Here is a 17007-nt window from a genome sequence, read left to right as displayed (position 1 = left end):
GTTTGGATGTGTAGTTACGCAAGTGCCGGAGGGCTGCATTTGGGACAAAGGCCGCTGTAACCTGCTTGTGTCAAAAAGTGTTGCTTGTACCTTGTCTTTTCCATACCTGGGGGACACTATTACCAATAGCTGGAACCTCATACTATTCTCTTCCACAGGTCTTGCGGAGTATCCTTCCCAAGTGGCGTGGATGTGAAGAGACACGACATTTCCCCTGATGTTCCATGGGCGACCTACTTGTGATGTGGGCCTGAACCTCCGCCATGTAGCAGACAACCCCGCTCAGGTGAGATGTATTGCCCAAAACTCCCTCTAGTCCAAAGTCACCTCGGCGTGTCCCAAGTGTAGCCCTCCGGCATTTGCAAAACTGCACATCCAATCATGCCCTGACAGCAATGCTTACGCTGCGTCAGGGAATGTTTGGATGTGTAGTTACGCAAGTGCCGGAGGGTTGCATTTGGGGCCGCTGTAACCTGCTTGTGTCGTGTTGCTTGTACCTTTTACTTTTCCATAGAAGGGTGACACTACCAATACCTGGAACCTCATACTATTCTCTTCCACAGGTCTTGCGGAGTATCCTTCCCAAGTGGCTTGAATCCTCATGGATGAAAAGGGACACGACAGTTCCCCTGCTGTACCATGGGCGACCTAACACAATACCACTGCATCTCATATTTGACATTGTATTTACTAATAATTTAAATAAAAACCACACAAAACTTCTCATTTTAAAAATTTATTGAAGAAATATATAAAATTGTATTTTATTTTTGAAATAAAAAATGAAATGTAATAAAACAAAAAAGTAGTTTGTTCTTCTTTACATTCTTTTCTTGTGTAGATATCTGTGGGGGAAAAAAACATTAAGTAAAGACACTAATGATGTCATGTTCATTCCTTTCCCAAGAACATTTGTGGAACCACACAGCCCAGCATGACCCATTGCTGGGCTGTGTGGTTCCACAAGGGCAGGCGGTCCAAAGTGGAATAGTGGTGTCAGTGGTCAGCACTTTGACACGCCTGCACTTGTGGAACCACACAGCCCAGCATGACCCATTGCTGGGCTGTGTGTTTCCACAAGGGCAGGCGGTCCAAAGTGGAATAGTGGTGTCAGTGGTCAGCACTTTGACACGCCTGCACTTGTGGAACCACACAGCCCAGCATGACCCATTGCTGGGCTGTGTGGTTCCACAAGGGCAGGCGGTCCAAAGTGGAATAGTGGTGTCAGTGGTCAGCACTTTGACACGTCTGCACTTGTGGAACCACACAGCCCAGCATGACCCATTGCTGGGCTGTGTGCTTCCACAAGTGCAGGCGGTCCAAAGTGGAATAGTGGTGTCAGTGGTCAGCACTTTGACACGCCTGCACTTGTGGAACCACACAGCCCAGCATGACCCATTGCTGGGGTGTGTGGTTCCACAAGGGCAGGCGGTCCAAAGTTTCTTGAATATATACATTGAAACATGGCTTTACTCACCTTGGTACGCACAACACGAACTATGCCGTCCACTTCAATTTTCCACCCAATCCTATGAATAAGCCAAAAATAAACACTAGTGAATAGTAAATTCACACAACAGTGAAAGCCTATTGTACACCAATACAAAAAGGATTTTTTTGGTAAAAAAAAAAAAGTGGTATCAGAATAGCTCTTTGGCCCATCATACATGTAGCCACAAGGAGCTTTCATCCGTTACCACACGCGCCCGCATACATGGCCGCGCATATATGCCTAGACATAAAGCTCCTTGGTAGTACCCGGTCACGGGTGGGGAAGCCCAACACAAATATAAAACAATAGTAAGAAAGAAAAAAACTAATGGGAGGGGGAGAAAGGGATACATGAAAAACATAACGGTAAATAAAACAATACGACCGGGCTTATGGTGGTTGTCCGTCCGGATCCTCTTCTTCCTCCTGATGGGGCGTCGATGCCCTGGGCGGCTGGGGAGTGTGTTGACTTGGCCTCGGTGCCCGTTCGGGTGTAGATGTTGCGGCCGGTGTTGGTGGTGGAGGCATCTGGTGGGTGGGGTACATCCCTGTATATCCTTGGTACAGCTGTGACCGTCTATACCAGGATGGTGGAGGAAGGGAAGGAGGCGTCCATGTGGCTTGTGATGGCGGAAGTGGTGGATCACCAGCGTGTTGATGAGCTGGCTCTGGGAGCTTATCGTACATCATCTGCAGTGTGGTTGCGATGATCTGTTGGCTGGATGCCGAATGTCGTTGGCTCTCCGACATGTTGTCAACGCTGTGTGCCAGGCATGATGTGTTCTCCACCAGCCGGTTCATGGATGTGGCCAGAATGTGAAGGATGTCCATAGTCTCCCTGTGATCTTCTCGTCTGGTCTTTTGAATTTCGGCTGTGCTGTCGGCATGAGCCTTTTGCATTTCAACCAGACCATTTGCCATCTTCTCCATTGTCCTCTCAATGGCGTCCAGTCTGGTTCCAACGACATTCGTGTAAGTATCCTGGCGGGAAGTAATCTGGGATGCCAGGGTGTGTACCCTCTGAACATTTGAGGGATCCTGCCCTTCCTGTACGACTGCCACCAATTGCATTTGTGCAGCTGAAAAGAAAATTAGAAATTATTATACACATTCATACATTTGTTTGAAGGCTCACAATTCGATATTTACTTACACAGGGATGTAGAAACAGCAGGCTGCTGCACTTCCACCTTGCATCCTCTGACGAATCCTGTAGGAGATCCGGCCTGTAGAAGGAACCAATACCCGACGCAAGTCCTCTGCTGGTCCGTGGCACCTCTGTTTGCAATAGGAAAAAAAATTAAAGTTAATAAACTATACAAAACTGGTGCAATGCCCCCCCCCCCTCCCATCCCCCCCCACCCCCCCCAAAGTAAATACAAACCTCCATCCTGCGGTGCCGCTGCTCATCCGTTAACCCTGTAGACTCAAACAGTTCGGGTGATGGGTCTACAAGGGGTAGTGTCTTGTTGAGGCTCTTCGGTCACAGTCCCAGAGCTCCTGGAGAGATGATGATCCGGTGATGGCCTGCGCGCGGGAGATGTAGTTTGGCGCCCATCTGGTGGTGTGGTCGCCGACGGTGTCTGGCGCACAGGTGATGTTCTGCGCGCTGATGTCTGGCGCGCAGGTGATGGTCTGCTCGCTGAAGACGTCTGGTGCGCAGGTGACTTTCTGCGCGATGACGATGTGTGGCTCGCAGGTGATGATCTGCGCGCTCCCGATGCTTGCTGCGCAGGTGATGGTCCGCGCGCTGCTGCCGATGCCTGCTGCGCAGGTGATGGTCCGCGCGCTGCCGATGTCCTGCGCGCAGGTGATGTCCTCTGGGCAGGCGTGTCTGTGGAAAAAAAAAAACACATTAGCAAATACAAAAAAAAAAAAAAGATTTAGTACAGCTCATCTGAATGTATTCTTACCATCAGGCCTCCTTTTGGACTGCTTGTCTCCCGCCGTTTTCCGTCTTCTGGGCGGTTCTTCCTCCTCGGGAAAGCCAGCAGTACGGCTAGAGTCCACACCTCCACGAACTCCTTCGACCATGGCAGGGTTCATGCGCCTTTTAATAATGTTCTCCCAGGGTAGCCACTTCAGATTGAGAGCCGGACCACCTCCCGTAGCTGTCTCATGTCGGCGCTGAATCCCCATCTACTTCTTGGTCTGTCTGCGGCAATCACTGTACCGCTTCATGCAGTTTCTGGTGCTCCGGTGGTTTCCAGATACTGCAGTGACTTGTCTCGCGATGGCATCCCAGATGTTTCGCTTGGTCTTAGCTGCTGTGGTCTGTGCCCTTGGTCCATACAGAACGTCGTAGGACCTGTCGACGCCATCCACTAGGGCACAGTTTTCCGCCTCAGTGTATCTGGGTCCACACGGCTTCTTCGGTCCTGCATCTTCACCAGAGGCTTCCTCCTCCGACTGCTCCTCTGGCTGGCTTCTTGCCTTTAGGGATTAAAAAAAAAAAAGCATGCATTTACTAAGATCGGTATGTACCTGTGAGTGTCAGTATCCCTGGCAGTGCGCAAAGATACCTGTAGGTGTGCATGGCAGTGCGCAAACTAGGGTGTGTCAAGTTGGATGCTATTGTGTCTGCAGGTGTTGTCAGTATATACCTTTCTAGGCTTTTTCTTTTGACTTCTCCATTTGGTCCCTTGACGACCGCGGCTGGTCACTGCATGCCTGGTCGGTCGTATCCTCCTCCTGGGTCGGCTCCCACTCCTCGTTGCTATGCAGGGAAAGTTCTTCTGAGGGAAGGGGGGGATCGGGCCCGCTTGTCCCTGGACATCTCTGTTGTAAAAAGAAAAAATATATATTTTTACAAATTTAACACACATTACAAAATTACATGCAACCACACGTCATGCTGCTGGGACCCCAGTTCTCAAGCAGGACCAAACACACATCAAAAAAAAAAAAAAAAAAAAAAAAAGAATAGAAAAAAAAAAGCCAAATAAGCCAAAACCCCCGTACAAGTATCCCTGCACATACTGGAGGTCAACCAGTGCTAACACAAAATGGCTGACAAACAAAATGGCTGACACACACAAAATGGCTGACACACAGTCACCCCAAACAAGCCAAAAAGCATCCCTGCACATGCTGGAGATACACCTGTGCTAAAATAGGAGCAAAAAAACATGTTTGGCAAACAAACGACATGACATGTCGACCGCATGGCTGACACAAACTTGCTCCAAGTCACCCCAAACAAGCCAAAAAGCATCCCTGCACATGCTAGAGGTACACCAGTGCTAAAATAGGAGCAAAAAAACCTGTTTTGGCAAACAAACGACATCGCATGTCGACCACATGGATACCGACACGCACTAAAATCACCCCAAACAAGACAAAAAACATCCCTGCACATGCTGGAGGTACACCAATGCAAAAGCATGACCCAAAAAGTCATTTTATGAAGGAAAAAAAAAAACGTGAAAAACTACCCCAAAACACAAAACTCCCCCAAAAAATGCAGCAATACAAGCAGGAGCTATACACATACCTGCACACATATATATACATACCCCAAACACCCCAAATACATACCCCAAACACCCCATGTACACCTCTTGGCAACCCCCACTACACAAACACATACATGCAACACCAGACCCACATGTGGTACTTACCTAAAAATGTAGAAATCGCTCCAAAAACGACTCTCCTCCGGGGTAACAGGTATCCTCCTGTCTGTCCTGGATTAAAGCCTGCTGGGTGTCCAAACGATACCACAGCAAACAACCAATTTGCTAGCTCTGCACCTCCACACACCTCTCTGCAGGTTCACAAAATGGCTGCTGAGCACGCAGCAAACAAGCCCTAATAAAGGGCTCAAAACGGCGGGAAGTCTAATTCAGGACGTCCACTACTCGACGATTGGTCCGTTATTCGACAAGGGGAGTGTCGAATGCGTTTTGTATTGCATATGGTGAATTCATGGTCCCGGCGGGAGGGCTGCGGCTGTCGAGTACAGTAGAATTTTAAAACGGACGAAAAAAAGGCGCAATTCGTCCGGAATTGCATATACCCCTATGTGTGCACTGACATTCTGGGAAGTATAAACTGGCTTTTCTTGTATTCTTAAAGGTTTTGAACACTTGGATGGTTTGATATCCACCTGTCGTATGTTACATCCATCATAGTATGGGTCTATCAAATTTTTCAGGGAGTACAGAGATTGGGCTACTTGTAGTGATCAATGGATTTCTATTTTGAAGTCCACTGAAAGCGTTCCTAAAAGGTGAGCACAAGGCTGTGCATCACAGGTAGATGTCAGGCCACCTGTCCATACCAACCTTAAGGTGATCGTGAGTTAAGATGGCCATACACTAAATGATAATCTCTCCAATCCTGCCACTTGCAACCATTTATCGTTCAGTGTACGTACATGGATGTTCATCTTCCAACTTTATAAAATGGTAAGAAAAGGGTCGTGATAGTTGGTGTTGATTTTCAAACATTTTCAGTCACTCAGACCTTCGTACTGCCGAACTCTTAGTGTTCTTAACATGGTGCCGAAAAATCCTGCAGACTGTGTAGGCACTGCAAAATCGTTGGGATAGTCTAGACCGTCACACCATAGTTTAGATTGTCTGCATGCTTTGTACTGTTTTTTTGCTACATTATAGTCAGTTTGTCTCTTATTTGTAAATAGAACCTATGGGGGGTATCCAGTTACCTGCAGTAATTTACCACTGGTAATTTTCTCATCCCGGGGGCTATCCAATTAGCCTCAATAAATTGGCAGGTGCCGCTGTATATCAGGGATTTTATTTAACCTGCCTCAGGCAGGCCAAACCCTGAAAGCAGCTCAGTTTTTATGCAAAAATGGGGTTGCGGCCAGCGAAACCACACAGATTTCACTGAACCTGTGTGTGTTTTTTTTTCCGGGTGATCCTAATAGGATATCCCCAAAAAAATATCTCCGAAACATTCCAGTGTTTCTTCACAGCTAATTGGATACCCCCATATGACTTTTCCACAAGATTTTTCTTCTCTAGATTTCCTTGACACAACACTGCTCAGCATTTATAGATTGCTCAGCTACAAATTGACTGAAAACACCCCAGTGAGCACCTGTTGAAAGTTCCTGTTATTAGAAGTGCTTGCAGAAACAGCATTGGGTGCTGTATATAGTTCACCATTATTGTGATCTGCAGTTGTTGAAATAACCCTTGATGACAAACGTAAAAGCGCTAAAGATAGATAATCATTACAAAAACTGTGTGAAAGATCCTATAGAAATTAATGGGAACTCCCTGTAAATCGCTCCAATAAATTACAATTGTACAAAACAGCAGTGTAAAGTAACACATGGGTTTATCTTCAGTCATCACAATAATCAACATTCTCTAATGCAAAATATGAAGCTTATTCAATAATAATGTACATAACCAAAGTCAATTGAAAACAGCAAGTGTTTGCCCCGTATATTAAAACAGTTAAAATGTTTCTTATATTCAAATTCCAAACCTATAAGTGGATATAATATCAACACATGGAATTAATGAGAACTCTGGGGCAGATTTATTAAGCCTGCTGAAGTGATAAATTGGTAGGTGATAAAGCACCAGCCAGTCAGCTCCTCACTATCATTTTTCAAACCCAGCCTGTGACATGGCAGTTAGGTTCTGATTGTCTGGTACTTTATCACCGTCCATTTTATCACTTCACCGAGCTTAATAAATCTGCCCCTCTGTCTCAAATATCTGGTATTATGTGCAGATAGTGCAAAGGCTGGCATGCTAATGGGTTATGGGGCGGATGCTGCCATATAAATGTTGCTTTGGCACAAGCTGGTGTGCTATTGTGTTGGCTGGGCTAAGGCTGGCATGTTAGTAGTGTGCATAAGGCTTGTATAATAAGGTGCTGGGTGTTCAAATGGCTGGTGACAAACTGGTTATTGGGTCTGTATAACCTCAAAAGCAGTTGTTCCCAAATGTTTTTGAATCATAGCACCCTAGAGCAGGGGTGGGGAACCTTTTTTCTAGCGAGGGCCATTTGGATTTTTATAAAATTCTTCGGGGGCCATACAAAAATTCTCAATTTAAAAAAATTACCCTGCCCCCCCAGTAGGTCTGCCCCTTAGAGGTACTGTGTGTGCGCGCCAAAAAAAATGGGTATGGCCAGTTAAAATGGGACGTGATACACATATGCCCCCAATAGTGCAGTGCCAGATCCACAATTGCCCCCACAGTGCCAGGTATACAAATGTCCCTCACCGTGCCAGGTATACAAATGTCCCTCACCGTGCCAGGTATACAAATGTCCCTCACCGTGCCAGGTATACATATGCCCCTCACCGTGCCAGGTATACATATGCCCCCCACCGTGCCAGGTATACATATGCCCCCCACCGTGCCAGGTATACAGATGCCCCCACAGTGCCAGGTATACAAATGCCCCCACAGTGCCAGCTATACAGATGCCCCCACAGTGCCAGGTATACAAATGCCCCCACAGTGCCAGCTATACAGATGCCCCCACAGTGCCAGCTGTACAGATGCCCCCACAGTGCCAGCTATACAGATGCCCCCACAGTGCCAGCTGTACAGATGCCCCCACAGTGCCAGCTATACAGATGCCCCCACAGTGCCAGGTATACAGATGCCCCCACAGTGCCAGGTATACAGATGCCCCCACAGTGCCAGCTATACAGATGCCTCCACAGTGCCAGCTATACAGATGCCCCCACAGTGCCAGGTACACAGATGCCCCCACAGTGCCAGGTACACAGATACCCCCACAGTGCCAGCTATACAGATGCCCCCACAGTGCCAGCTATACAGATGCCCCCACAGTGCCAGGTACACAGATGTCCCCACAGTGCCAGGTACACAGATGTCCCCACAGTGCCAGCTATACAGATGTCCCCACAGTGCCAGGTACATAGATGCCCCCACAGTGCCAGCTATACAGATGCCCCCACAGTGCCAGCTATACAGATCCCCCCCCCCCCCCCCCTGTGCGGTGCTTACCGCTGCTTGCTGACAGGGAGGAGAGCGCGGCTATGTCGGGTCACGGTGGCGGCGGCGGCGTGTAGGACTTCAAACCAGCCGCCGGTGCGAGAGCCAATCAGAGCTCGCGGTCCGGCAGCCGCGGCTCCTGATTGGCTGCCGGTCCGCGAGCTCTGATTGGCTCACGAAGCGGCGGCTAGTTTGAAGTCCTACACGCCGCCGCCGTCATCCAACATCGCCGCGCTCTTCTCCCTGTCCTTACAGCTGAGACACGCTGCCGCCGGACTGAGCGGCGGCGTGTCTCACTGACAGAAGCAGGTGGGCCGGAGCAAACAGCTTTGCGGGCCTTATACGGCCCGCGGGCCGGAGGTTCCCCACCCCTGCCCTAGAGTATCAGAATTTTGTTTTTTATGGACCAATAGGCCACCATTTTCTTATTGTGAAATTCAGAAAAACATTAACTTAAGTGAACTGTGTTTATATGTCATCCATAGGTTCAGTTATGAGGGACAGGATTTACTTCTGTTTGTCCATATACTATAGTTTATGATGGGAAGCCACAAGCAATGGTTTTGTTTATTACGTTGACCATAAATAATTTGAATTTGTACTGGACCACCAACCCAAGCACTCAGTTTGGGAAGCACTGCTTTGAAGGATTCCGGTTGTTTAGTTTTGACGCAAAAAGCCTGAAAAATCCCTCTGTGGGGTTTAGTGGTGGTTTTAGTTAAAACAAGAAAAGACCAAAAATGCCATTATGTACAGAGGCACTGTAAGATTTTAGCTGCTTCTGTTCTACCTACTCCCAGAACTGCTGCTGTTGGATACTGGTCTGCCTAGGCATTTCAGCTCAGACAAAGCCAGTTCATAGACCTTCCTGTGGCATTGCACTCCTGAAAGTAGCTGTATCATTGAATGATGTGTAAACATCTGTCCTCTCCTGGCATCCTGTCCTCTGATACCCTCTCTTCTCGGATTCTGTTCCCTGACACTTTTTGCCCCCACCTGTTGCCCTCTCCCTTTGAATGCTGTTCCCTGGAACTCTTGCCCATGGAATTTGCTCTTCTCTCCGTTGTGGTCCTCTCCCCTGACACACCCTCCATTCTTTCTCCTGCCCCATGACAGCTATATCTCTGGGATTCTGTTGCATGACACTGTATTATTTATGCAAACAGTAAAAGGCCTGACTTTTAGCGCTTCAGATCTTGTTGTAATTACTGTCTTGTTTATAATTTTATAGGACACAAATTTTTCTTGCCATAAAGCCTAGATGGTTTTGCTTCACTTTCCCTGACATGAGTTTTGATGAAGCAGCAACTATGTAAATGTCTACTAGTTTATTCCTTAGAATCACTTTGTGATGTTTCTTTGGCTTTGTGTGACTGGGCCCCATGTTTACAATAGAACGTGTGGGTTGCCTTCAGGAAGACCTGGTAATTTCAAGCTGTCTCATTTCCTGGGATTTAATGTTTATGATATTGTTGCAGGAGGAGGATGAGCATCTGTTAGCACAGCTGTTTCTCCTTGCCTGCTCCTGCTCTGAACGTTCCATTACATATAATGGCTATTTTACTACACTTTAACAGTACAGAGAGACTGCCTGATCCTTAAAATGTTAATTACTTTTGTTTGAATGCGTTGTTCAAGATTTAATGCACCTGTTCAATTTAACATTTCAAATATAGTGCAGTAGGTAATCTCTCATTGTCACAGGCTATTTATGTTATAGTATAATGCTGAAACTGGTTTCTTTTTTCTTTCTTCAGTTTTAAAACCATCATTCACTACATAGATAACCAGTTTGAGCGCTACCTTCATGACGAGAGTGGTCTGAACAGGCGGCACATCATTGATAATCGCGTGCACTGCTGCTTCTATTTTATTTCCCCATTTGGACACGGGTAAGGTACTGAGCACCCACCCAGGCTACCAGCCTGAAATGTTTATGATATGAGGACAATCACCATGATTTATCTGTTTGGTTTTCAGCATTAAATTTGTACCAAACTCTATGGCACAAGAAGGTTAAGTACGGGAATAAGTAGGTAAAATAACCTGTATCACCAAGACCAGGATAATGAGCACTCCAGTCTGAAAAGTGTGATTTAATGTAACAATTAAAGATGTAGGAGGATGAAGGTGTTATGTTATATTTAGAAGAAAGATATTTATAGAGATAAAGATAAATTACTACTGACAAGAGAAAAGGACATAGCACCGTTATCCACAAAATATATCAGTAAATAGACTACAAACAATTAAAATAACATTGGTGGTCATTCCGAGTTGTTCGCTCGTTGCCAATTGTCGCTATGCAGCGATTTGTTGCTAAATGTGCATGCGCATGGAACGCAGCGCGCATGTGCTAAGTTATTTTACACAAAACTTAGTAGATTTGCTGTGGATCCTGCGCCGCTTTTCAGTTGCACTGCTGATCGGTGAACGATTGACAGGAAAGGGGCGTTTCTGGGTGGTAACTGAGCGTTTTCCGGGAGTGTGCTAAAAAACGCAGGCGTGTCAGGCAAAAACGCGGGAGTGTCTGGAGAAACTGGGGAGTGGCTGGCCAAACGCAGGGCGTGTTTGTGACGTCAAACCAGGAACTAAACGGACTGATCTGATCGCAATCTACGAGTAGGTCTGGAGCTACTCAGAAACTGCAAAGAATTATTTAGTAGCAATTCTGCTAATCTTTCGTTCGCTATTCTGCTAAGCTAAGATACACTCCCAGAGGGCGGCGGCCTAGCGTGTGCAATGCTGCTAAAAGCAGCTAGCGAGCGAACAACTCGGAATGAGGGCCTTTGTTGTATTGAATGGTCAATATATCACTGGTCCGTCGGCCAGTGTATACCAATGATATGTCTGTGTAAGATGTAGTTCACAGACATATAGCGTCGGCCCTGCTGCACGCACGATGACTAATAGACAGTGTTCTCCCCGGGCTTACATTTTCGGGCGGTCCGCCCAGCAAGACACGCCATGCCGCCCAACAATCATGGACTCGGAGTCACGTGACACCCGGCACTCTCACCAATTAGACCTTGTTGCAGGCGGACACGGATTCCGGACGGAGCGCCCGATGGGAAGATCATGTAACTGTGACACGGTCGAGCTACGCTGACATCAGTGTCACATGATCTTCTCATCGGGCGCTCCGCCCGGGAATGGTGTCCGCCTGCAACAAGGTCTAATTGGTGAGTGTGCCGGGTGTCAGGGGACGCAGCAAGGTCAGTGTCGGATGGCAGGGGGCGGGCGCGTGGCCAATCACATTGCAGGGTGGAGGACTGCGATCCCTCCCCCCTGAATAAAAACAGTCACCTGACTGAGCATCAGTGAACACAATCAGTGTCTCTCTGTGCTGTGTAGTATATTCTGAGACCTGTTTAAAAAAACAAAAAACTGTGGTTCCAGAAAGTAAGGACAACATCTGGGAGCTGCTTAGCATTCTGTGGGGGCATTATCTATTCTGGGAGCTGTTTAGCATTCTGTGGGGGCATTATCTATTCTGGGAGCTGCTTCGCGTTCTGTGGTGCCAACTAGTGAGGGCATTATCTGGGAGCTGCTTAGCATTCTATGGCAGGGCAGTAACTGTGTCTGTGACAAACTAATTGTGCAGTATTAAGTATAATATTACGTATTAGGTCAGGATTTAAACACTTTATTATTGTGAGGACCCCCACCCGGCTACTTCTTGATGCAACCCGGCTGGAAAAAAATTCTGGGGATAGCACTGAATATATCTACCACCAGCCGGCGGTGATTGACGGCTCAACTGGGTGGGTGCATGTAAATGCTGGCCTAGTTTGTGACGTCAGTCACGACAGATCAGGCAGTGTATATGCACAACACACAGCCCGATCCGGCTATAGATATATCTGCAGGTCCATTGATCTGCAGATACATCTATCAGTGTGTATCCACCATAACAGCCTTGTGACTTGCCTTTATGAAACAGCAGTGTTATGTGATAGTGTTTCTGTGATTTAAAATTAGTACATGCTGTGAAAACGTTAGGAACACAGATACTGAAAAAATGCAGTGACCATATGCAGTGTGCTTTGTCCTTGAGCTTTCCTCACTGAATTATTCTAAGCTGTTTTTTCACAGAATGATAGCTTGCAAGCAAATAAACTACTTGCCATATTAGCTACCACCATCACTAGTGTGCCTTGAAATTACTTGTCTTTACGTTGAATTCGGTGATATAAAATTGAGTTTATGGCCATATTTAAACTCCCTACTAAGAAAGAACATATACTGTTGCCCATTTATGCATATTTATTTTTATTTGTTAACCGTTTCTTATATAGCGCATCATTTTTTGTAGAACAAAACTGGTTAGTAACAGACAGACATAGAGGTAGTAAGGCCCTACTTACAAATCTATAGAGCAGTAATATTGGAACAGATATTAACCCAGACGTCCTGAGTCAGAACTGAACCCCCACATGCCATATTGAGTCAACTCACTTACAAATGTTGTGTATCTCAAACAGTTATTTCTCTTATGTCTTAGAGGATGCTGGGGTCCACATTAGTACCATGGGGTATAGACTGGTCCCTTGGGAGCCATGAGCACTTTAAGAGTTTTAATAGTGTGGGCTGGCTCCTCCCTCTATGCCCCTCCTACCAGACTCAGTTTAGAAAATGTGCCCGGTGGAGCCGGTCACAGCTAGGGGAGCTCCTAGGAGTTTTTCTAGTTTTATTGTTTTTTAAAACAGTTAGGTACAGGGAGGCTGCTGGCAACATTCTCCCTGCTTTGTGGGACTTAGGGGGGGAGTAGGATCCAACCCTAGAGGTAAATGGCTCCTATTTCCGTTGACAGGACACTGAGCTCCTGAGGGTGATGATCGCAAGTCCACAAGGTGACCGCTCACTCCCGCAGCACGGGCGCCACCCCCTAACAGAGCCAGAAGATGGAGTGGTGAGTATGACGCCGGCGCCCCGGTAAGCGGGTCGCCGGTGAGAATGGCGGCATAAGGGTTGGAACGCAGCCCTGTAAAGCTGCGCTCCGGAGGGCTCAGCGGTACAATGTGCGGCGCTGTGAGGGACGCCCTGATCCAGCGCACAGACCCTACACTGGTATACAGAGGCTAATAGGGGCTAATCCCGCTGTTAGCAACCACATTTACCTCAGGCCAGTATAATCTCAGCAGCGGGCAGACGTGCCATTACAGGGGGGCGGGGCTTCTTCCTCAGAGCGGATCCAGCACTCACCAGCGCCATTTTCTCCCTGCAGATCACACTACAGAGACGCTGACAGGGAGCGCTGCCCTCCTCTTCACTCCAGATATCCTCTGCTGAAAAAAGGGTTCTCATTGCTTATCCTTTCTCTGACGAGGACAGGAAAAAGTGGGAAAACCCCCCTATAGTAGACACTTCTGTATCTAGGTTGTCTAAGAAGCTGGTTTTACCTGTCCCTGGGTCCACCGCTTTTAAAGAGCCGGCTGACCGCAAGATTGAGACTACACTCAAATCCTTATACACAGCTAATGGAGTAGCTTTAAGACCCACTATTGCTTGTGCATGGATTTCTAAGGCCATAGTAAAGTAGTCCGGCACTTTACTAGAGGAATTAGATTCTATGGATAGAAGTGACATTGAATTGTTGGTACATCACATACAGGATTCTGCAGGTTTCATGGTGGAAGCCATGAAGGACCTTGGACATCTTAATGCGAGGGCTTCTTCCATGGCTGTCTCGGCACGCAGGGGACTCTGGCTTCGCCAATGGTCTACGGATGCAGAATCCAGGAAAAGTGTGGAGAACCTACCCTTCACAGGTCAGGCTTTGTTTGGAGAAGCATTAGATGCGTGGATCTCCACGGCAACTGCGAGTAAGTCAACTTTTCTTCCCTCTGCAACACCGTCGACTAGGAAATCTTATCCTACGTCTGCAATGCAGTCCTTTCGGACCGCAAAAGTTAAAAAGTCCAAAACCCCTTCCACTTTCTTTAGAGGTCGGCGGAAATCCAGAAAACCTGCACCAACAGGTTCCCATGAACAGAAACCTGGTTCTGCTTCCTCAAAATCCTCTGCATGACTGTGGACCTCCCAGCCTGGAGATCGGGTAGGTGGGAGCAAGACTAAGAAATTTCAGTCATTTCTAGGCGTCCTCAGGCCTGGATCCCTGGGTACAGGATATTGTTACCCAGGGGTACAAACTGGAGTTTCAAGAACTCCCACCTCACAGATTCTTCAAATCAGGCTTACCAGCTTCGCTAAAAGTGCTATCCTACAGGAAGCCATTCAAAAATTACTAAAGTCAAATGTCATTGTTCCAGTTCCGCCTCACCTAACAAACAAGGGTTATTACTCAAACCTGTTTGTGGTACCGAAACCGGATGGTTCGGTCAGGCCAATATAGAACCTAAAGTCATTGAATCCTTATTTGGGGGAATTCAAATTCAAGATGGAGTCATTGAGAGCGGTGATCTCAGGTCTGGAGGAGGGGGAATTTCTGGTATCCCTAGATATCAAGGATGCGTACCTTCACATTCCAATCTTGCCGCCTCACCAGGATTATCTAAGATTTGCGCTACTGGACTGTCACTATCAGTTCCAGGCACTGCCGTTTGGCCTCTCCACGGCACCGAGGGTGTTCACCAAGGTCATGGCGGAAATGATGCTACTCCTCTGCACGCAGAGTGTGAACATAGTTCCTTATCTGGACGATCTGCTAATAAAAGCGTCTTCCAGGGAGAAGTTGTTACAGAGCATTGCTTTTTCAATTCAGCTACTCCAGGATCATGGATGTATCCTGAATCTTCCAAAGTCGCATTTGGAGCCGACAAGGAGACTGTCCTTCCTGGGGATGATCCTCGACACGGAAGTACAGAGGGTGTTTCTACCGGCAGAGAAAGCGTTGGTGATACAAACAATGGTCCAGGATGTCCTGAAGCCTGCACGGGTGTCAGTTCATCAGTGCATTAGCCTTCTGGGAAAGATGGTTGCCTCCTACGAGGCTCTACAGTACGGAAGATTTCATGTACGGTCCTTCCAACTGGATCTCCTGGACAAATGGTCGGGATCTCATCTTCACATGCACCAGAGGATAAGTCTGTCGCCGAAAGCCAGAATCTCGCTCCTCTGGTGGCTGCAAACTTCTCACCTACTAGAGGGTCGCAGGTTCGGGATCCAGAATTGGATCCTTCTAACCACGGATGCAAGTCTCAGAGGTTGGGGTGCAGTCACCAAAGGCGAAAACTTCCAGGGAAGATGGTCAAGCCAAGAAACTTGTCTACACATAAACGTTCTGGAGTTAAGGGCCATTTACAACGGCCTTCTTCAAGCGGAACATCTTCTGCGCAATCTGCCCGTCCTGATTCAATCGGACAATGTAACAGCAGTAGCGTACATAAACTGCCAGGGCGGAACAAAAAGCAGAGCAGCAATGGAAGAGGCCACGAAAGTTCTCCGTTGGGCGGAAAAACATACAAGCGCTCTGTCAGCAATCTTCATTCCAGGGGTGGACAACTGGGAAGCAGACTTCCTCAGCAGACATGATCTCCATCCAGGGGAGTGGGGTCTTCATCATCATGAGGTCTTCACAGAAGTGACAAGTTTTTGGGGAGTTCCTCAAATAGACATGATGGCGTCTCGTCTCAACAAGAAACTTCAGAGATATTGTTCCAGGTCGCGGGACCCTCAAGCAATAGCGGTGGGCGCCCTAGTAACAGCCGGTGTATGTATTCCCTCCGCTTCCTCTCATTCCGAAAGTACTAAAGATCATAAGAAGAACAAAGGTTCAGGCGATCCTCATTGTTCCAGACTGGCCAAGGAGGGCTTGGTATCCAGATCTTCAGGAATTACTCATAGGAGATCCCTGGCCTCTTCCTCTGCTCGAGGACCTGTTACAACAGGGGCCGTGCGTGTATCAGGACTTACCGCGGCTACGTTTGATGGTATGGCGGTTGAGTGCAAAATCCTAGCCCGTAAGGGAGTATTCCCAGTGAAGTCATTCCCACACTTATTCAGGCCAGAAAAGGGGTAACGTCTAAACATTTCCACCGTATTTGGAGAAAATATGTTTCTTGGTGTGAATCCAAGAAGGCTCCTACGGAAGAGTTTCAGCTGGGATGTGGTGTGGATGCGGGCCTAAAATTGGCTTATTTAAGGTACAGATTTCAGTCTTATCGGTTTTCTTTCAGAAACAATTGGCCTCACTTCCAGAAGTTCAGACTTTCGTGAAAGGCGTGTTGCACATCCAACCTCCCTTTGTGCCTCCAGTGGCACCATGGGATCTTAATCTGGTGTTGCAGTTCCTTCAATCACATTGGTTTGAACCTTTACAGGAGGTGGAGTTGAAGATCCTCACTTGGAAAGTGGTCATCCTGTTGGCCTTGGCATCTGCAAGGCGGGTGTCTGAGTTAGCGGCCTTGTCTCAGAAGAGCCCTTATTTGATCTTCCATGAAGATAGAGCTGAATTGAGGACACGTCAGCAATTTCTACCGAAGGTGGTTTCCTCTTTCCACATGAACCAGCCTATTGTGGTGCCTGTGGCTACTGACGCTTTCGCTGAGTCAAAGTCTCTGGATGTGGTCAGAGCTTTGAAGATTTATGTTGCCAGAAC

The 17007-nt window shown here is 47.4% G+C and overlaps 1 protein-coding gene across 4 annotated transcripts in view; it reads left to right on the top strand.

Moving 5' to 3' along the window:
• The window catches only part of LOC135070418 (septin-2A), a 286079-nt gene that overhangs the window by 139765 nt on the left and 129307 nt on the right, over positions 1 to 17007 (top strand). For all 4 annotated transcript variants that reach the window (XM_063964763.1, XM_063964764.1, XM_063964765.1 and 1 more), the window contains one exon: positions 10205 to 10339. In XM_063964763.1, coding sequence (XP_063820833.1) covers positions 10205 to 10339 — 135 coding nt within the window. The remainder of the gene's footprint in view (positions 1 to 10204; positions 10340 to 17007) is intronic.

This window comes from Pseudophryne corroboree, chromosome 1 (genome assembly GCF_028390025.1).
Source record: "Pseudophryne corroboree isolate aPseCor3 chromosome 1, aPseCor3.hap2, whole genome shotgun sequence".
NCBI classification, from domain to species: Eukaryota; Metazoa; Chordata; class Amphibia; order Anura; family Myobatrachidae; genus Pseudophryne; species Pseudophryne corroboree.
This window is presented reverse-complemented; position numbering and strand designations above follow the sequence as displayed.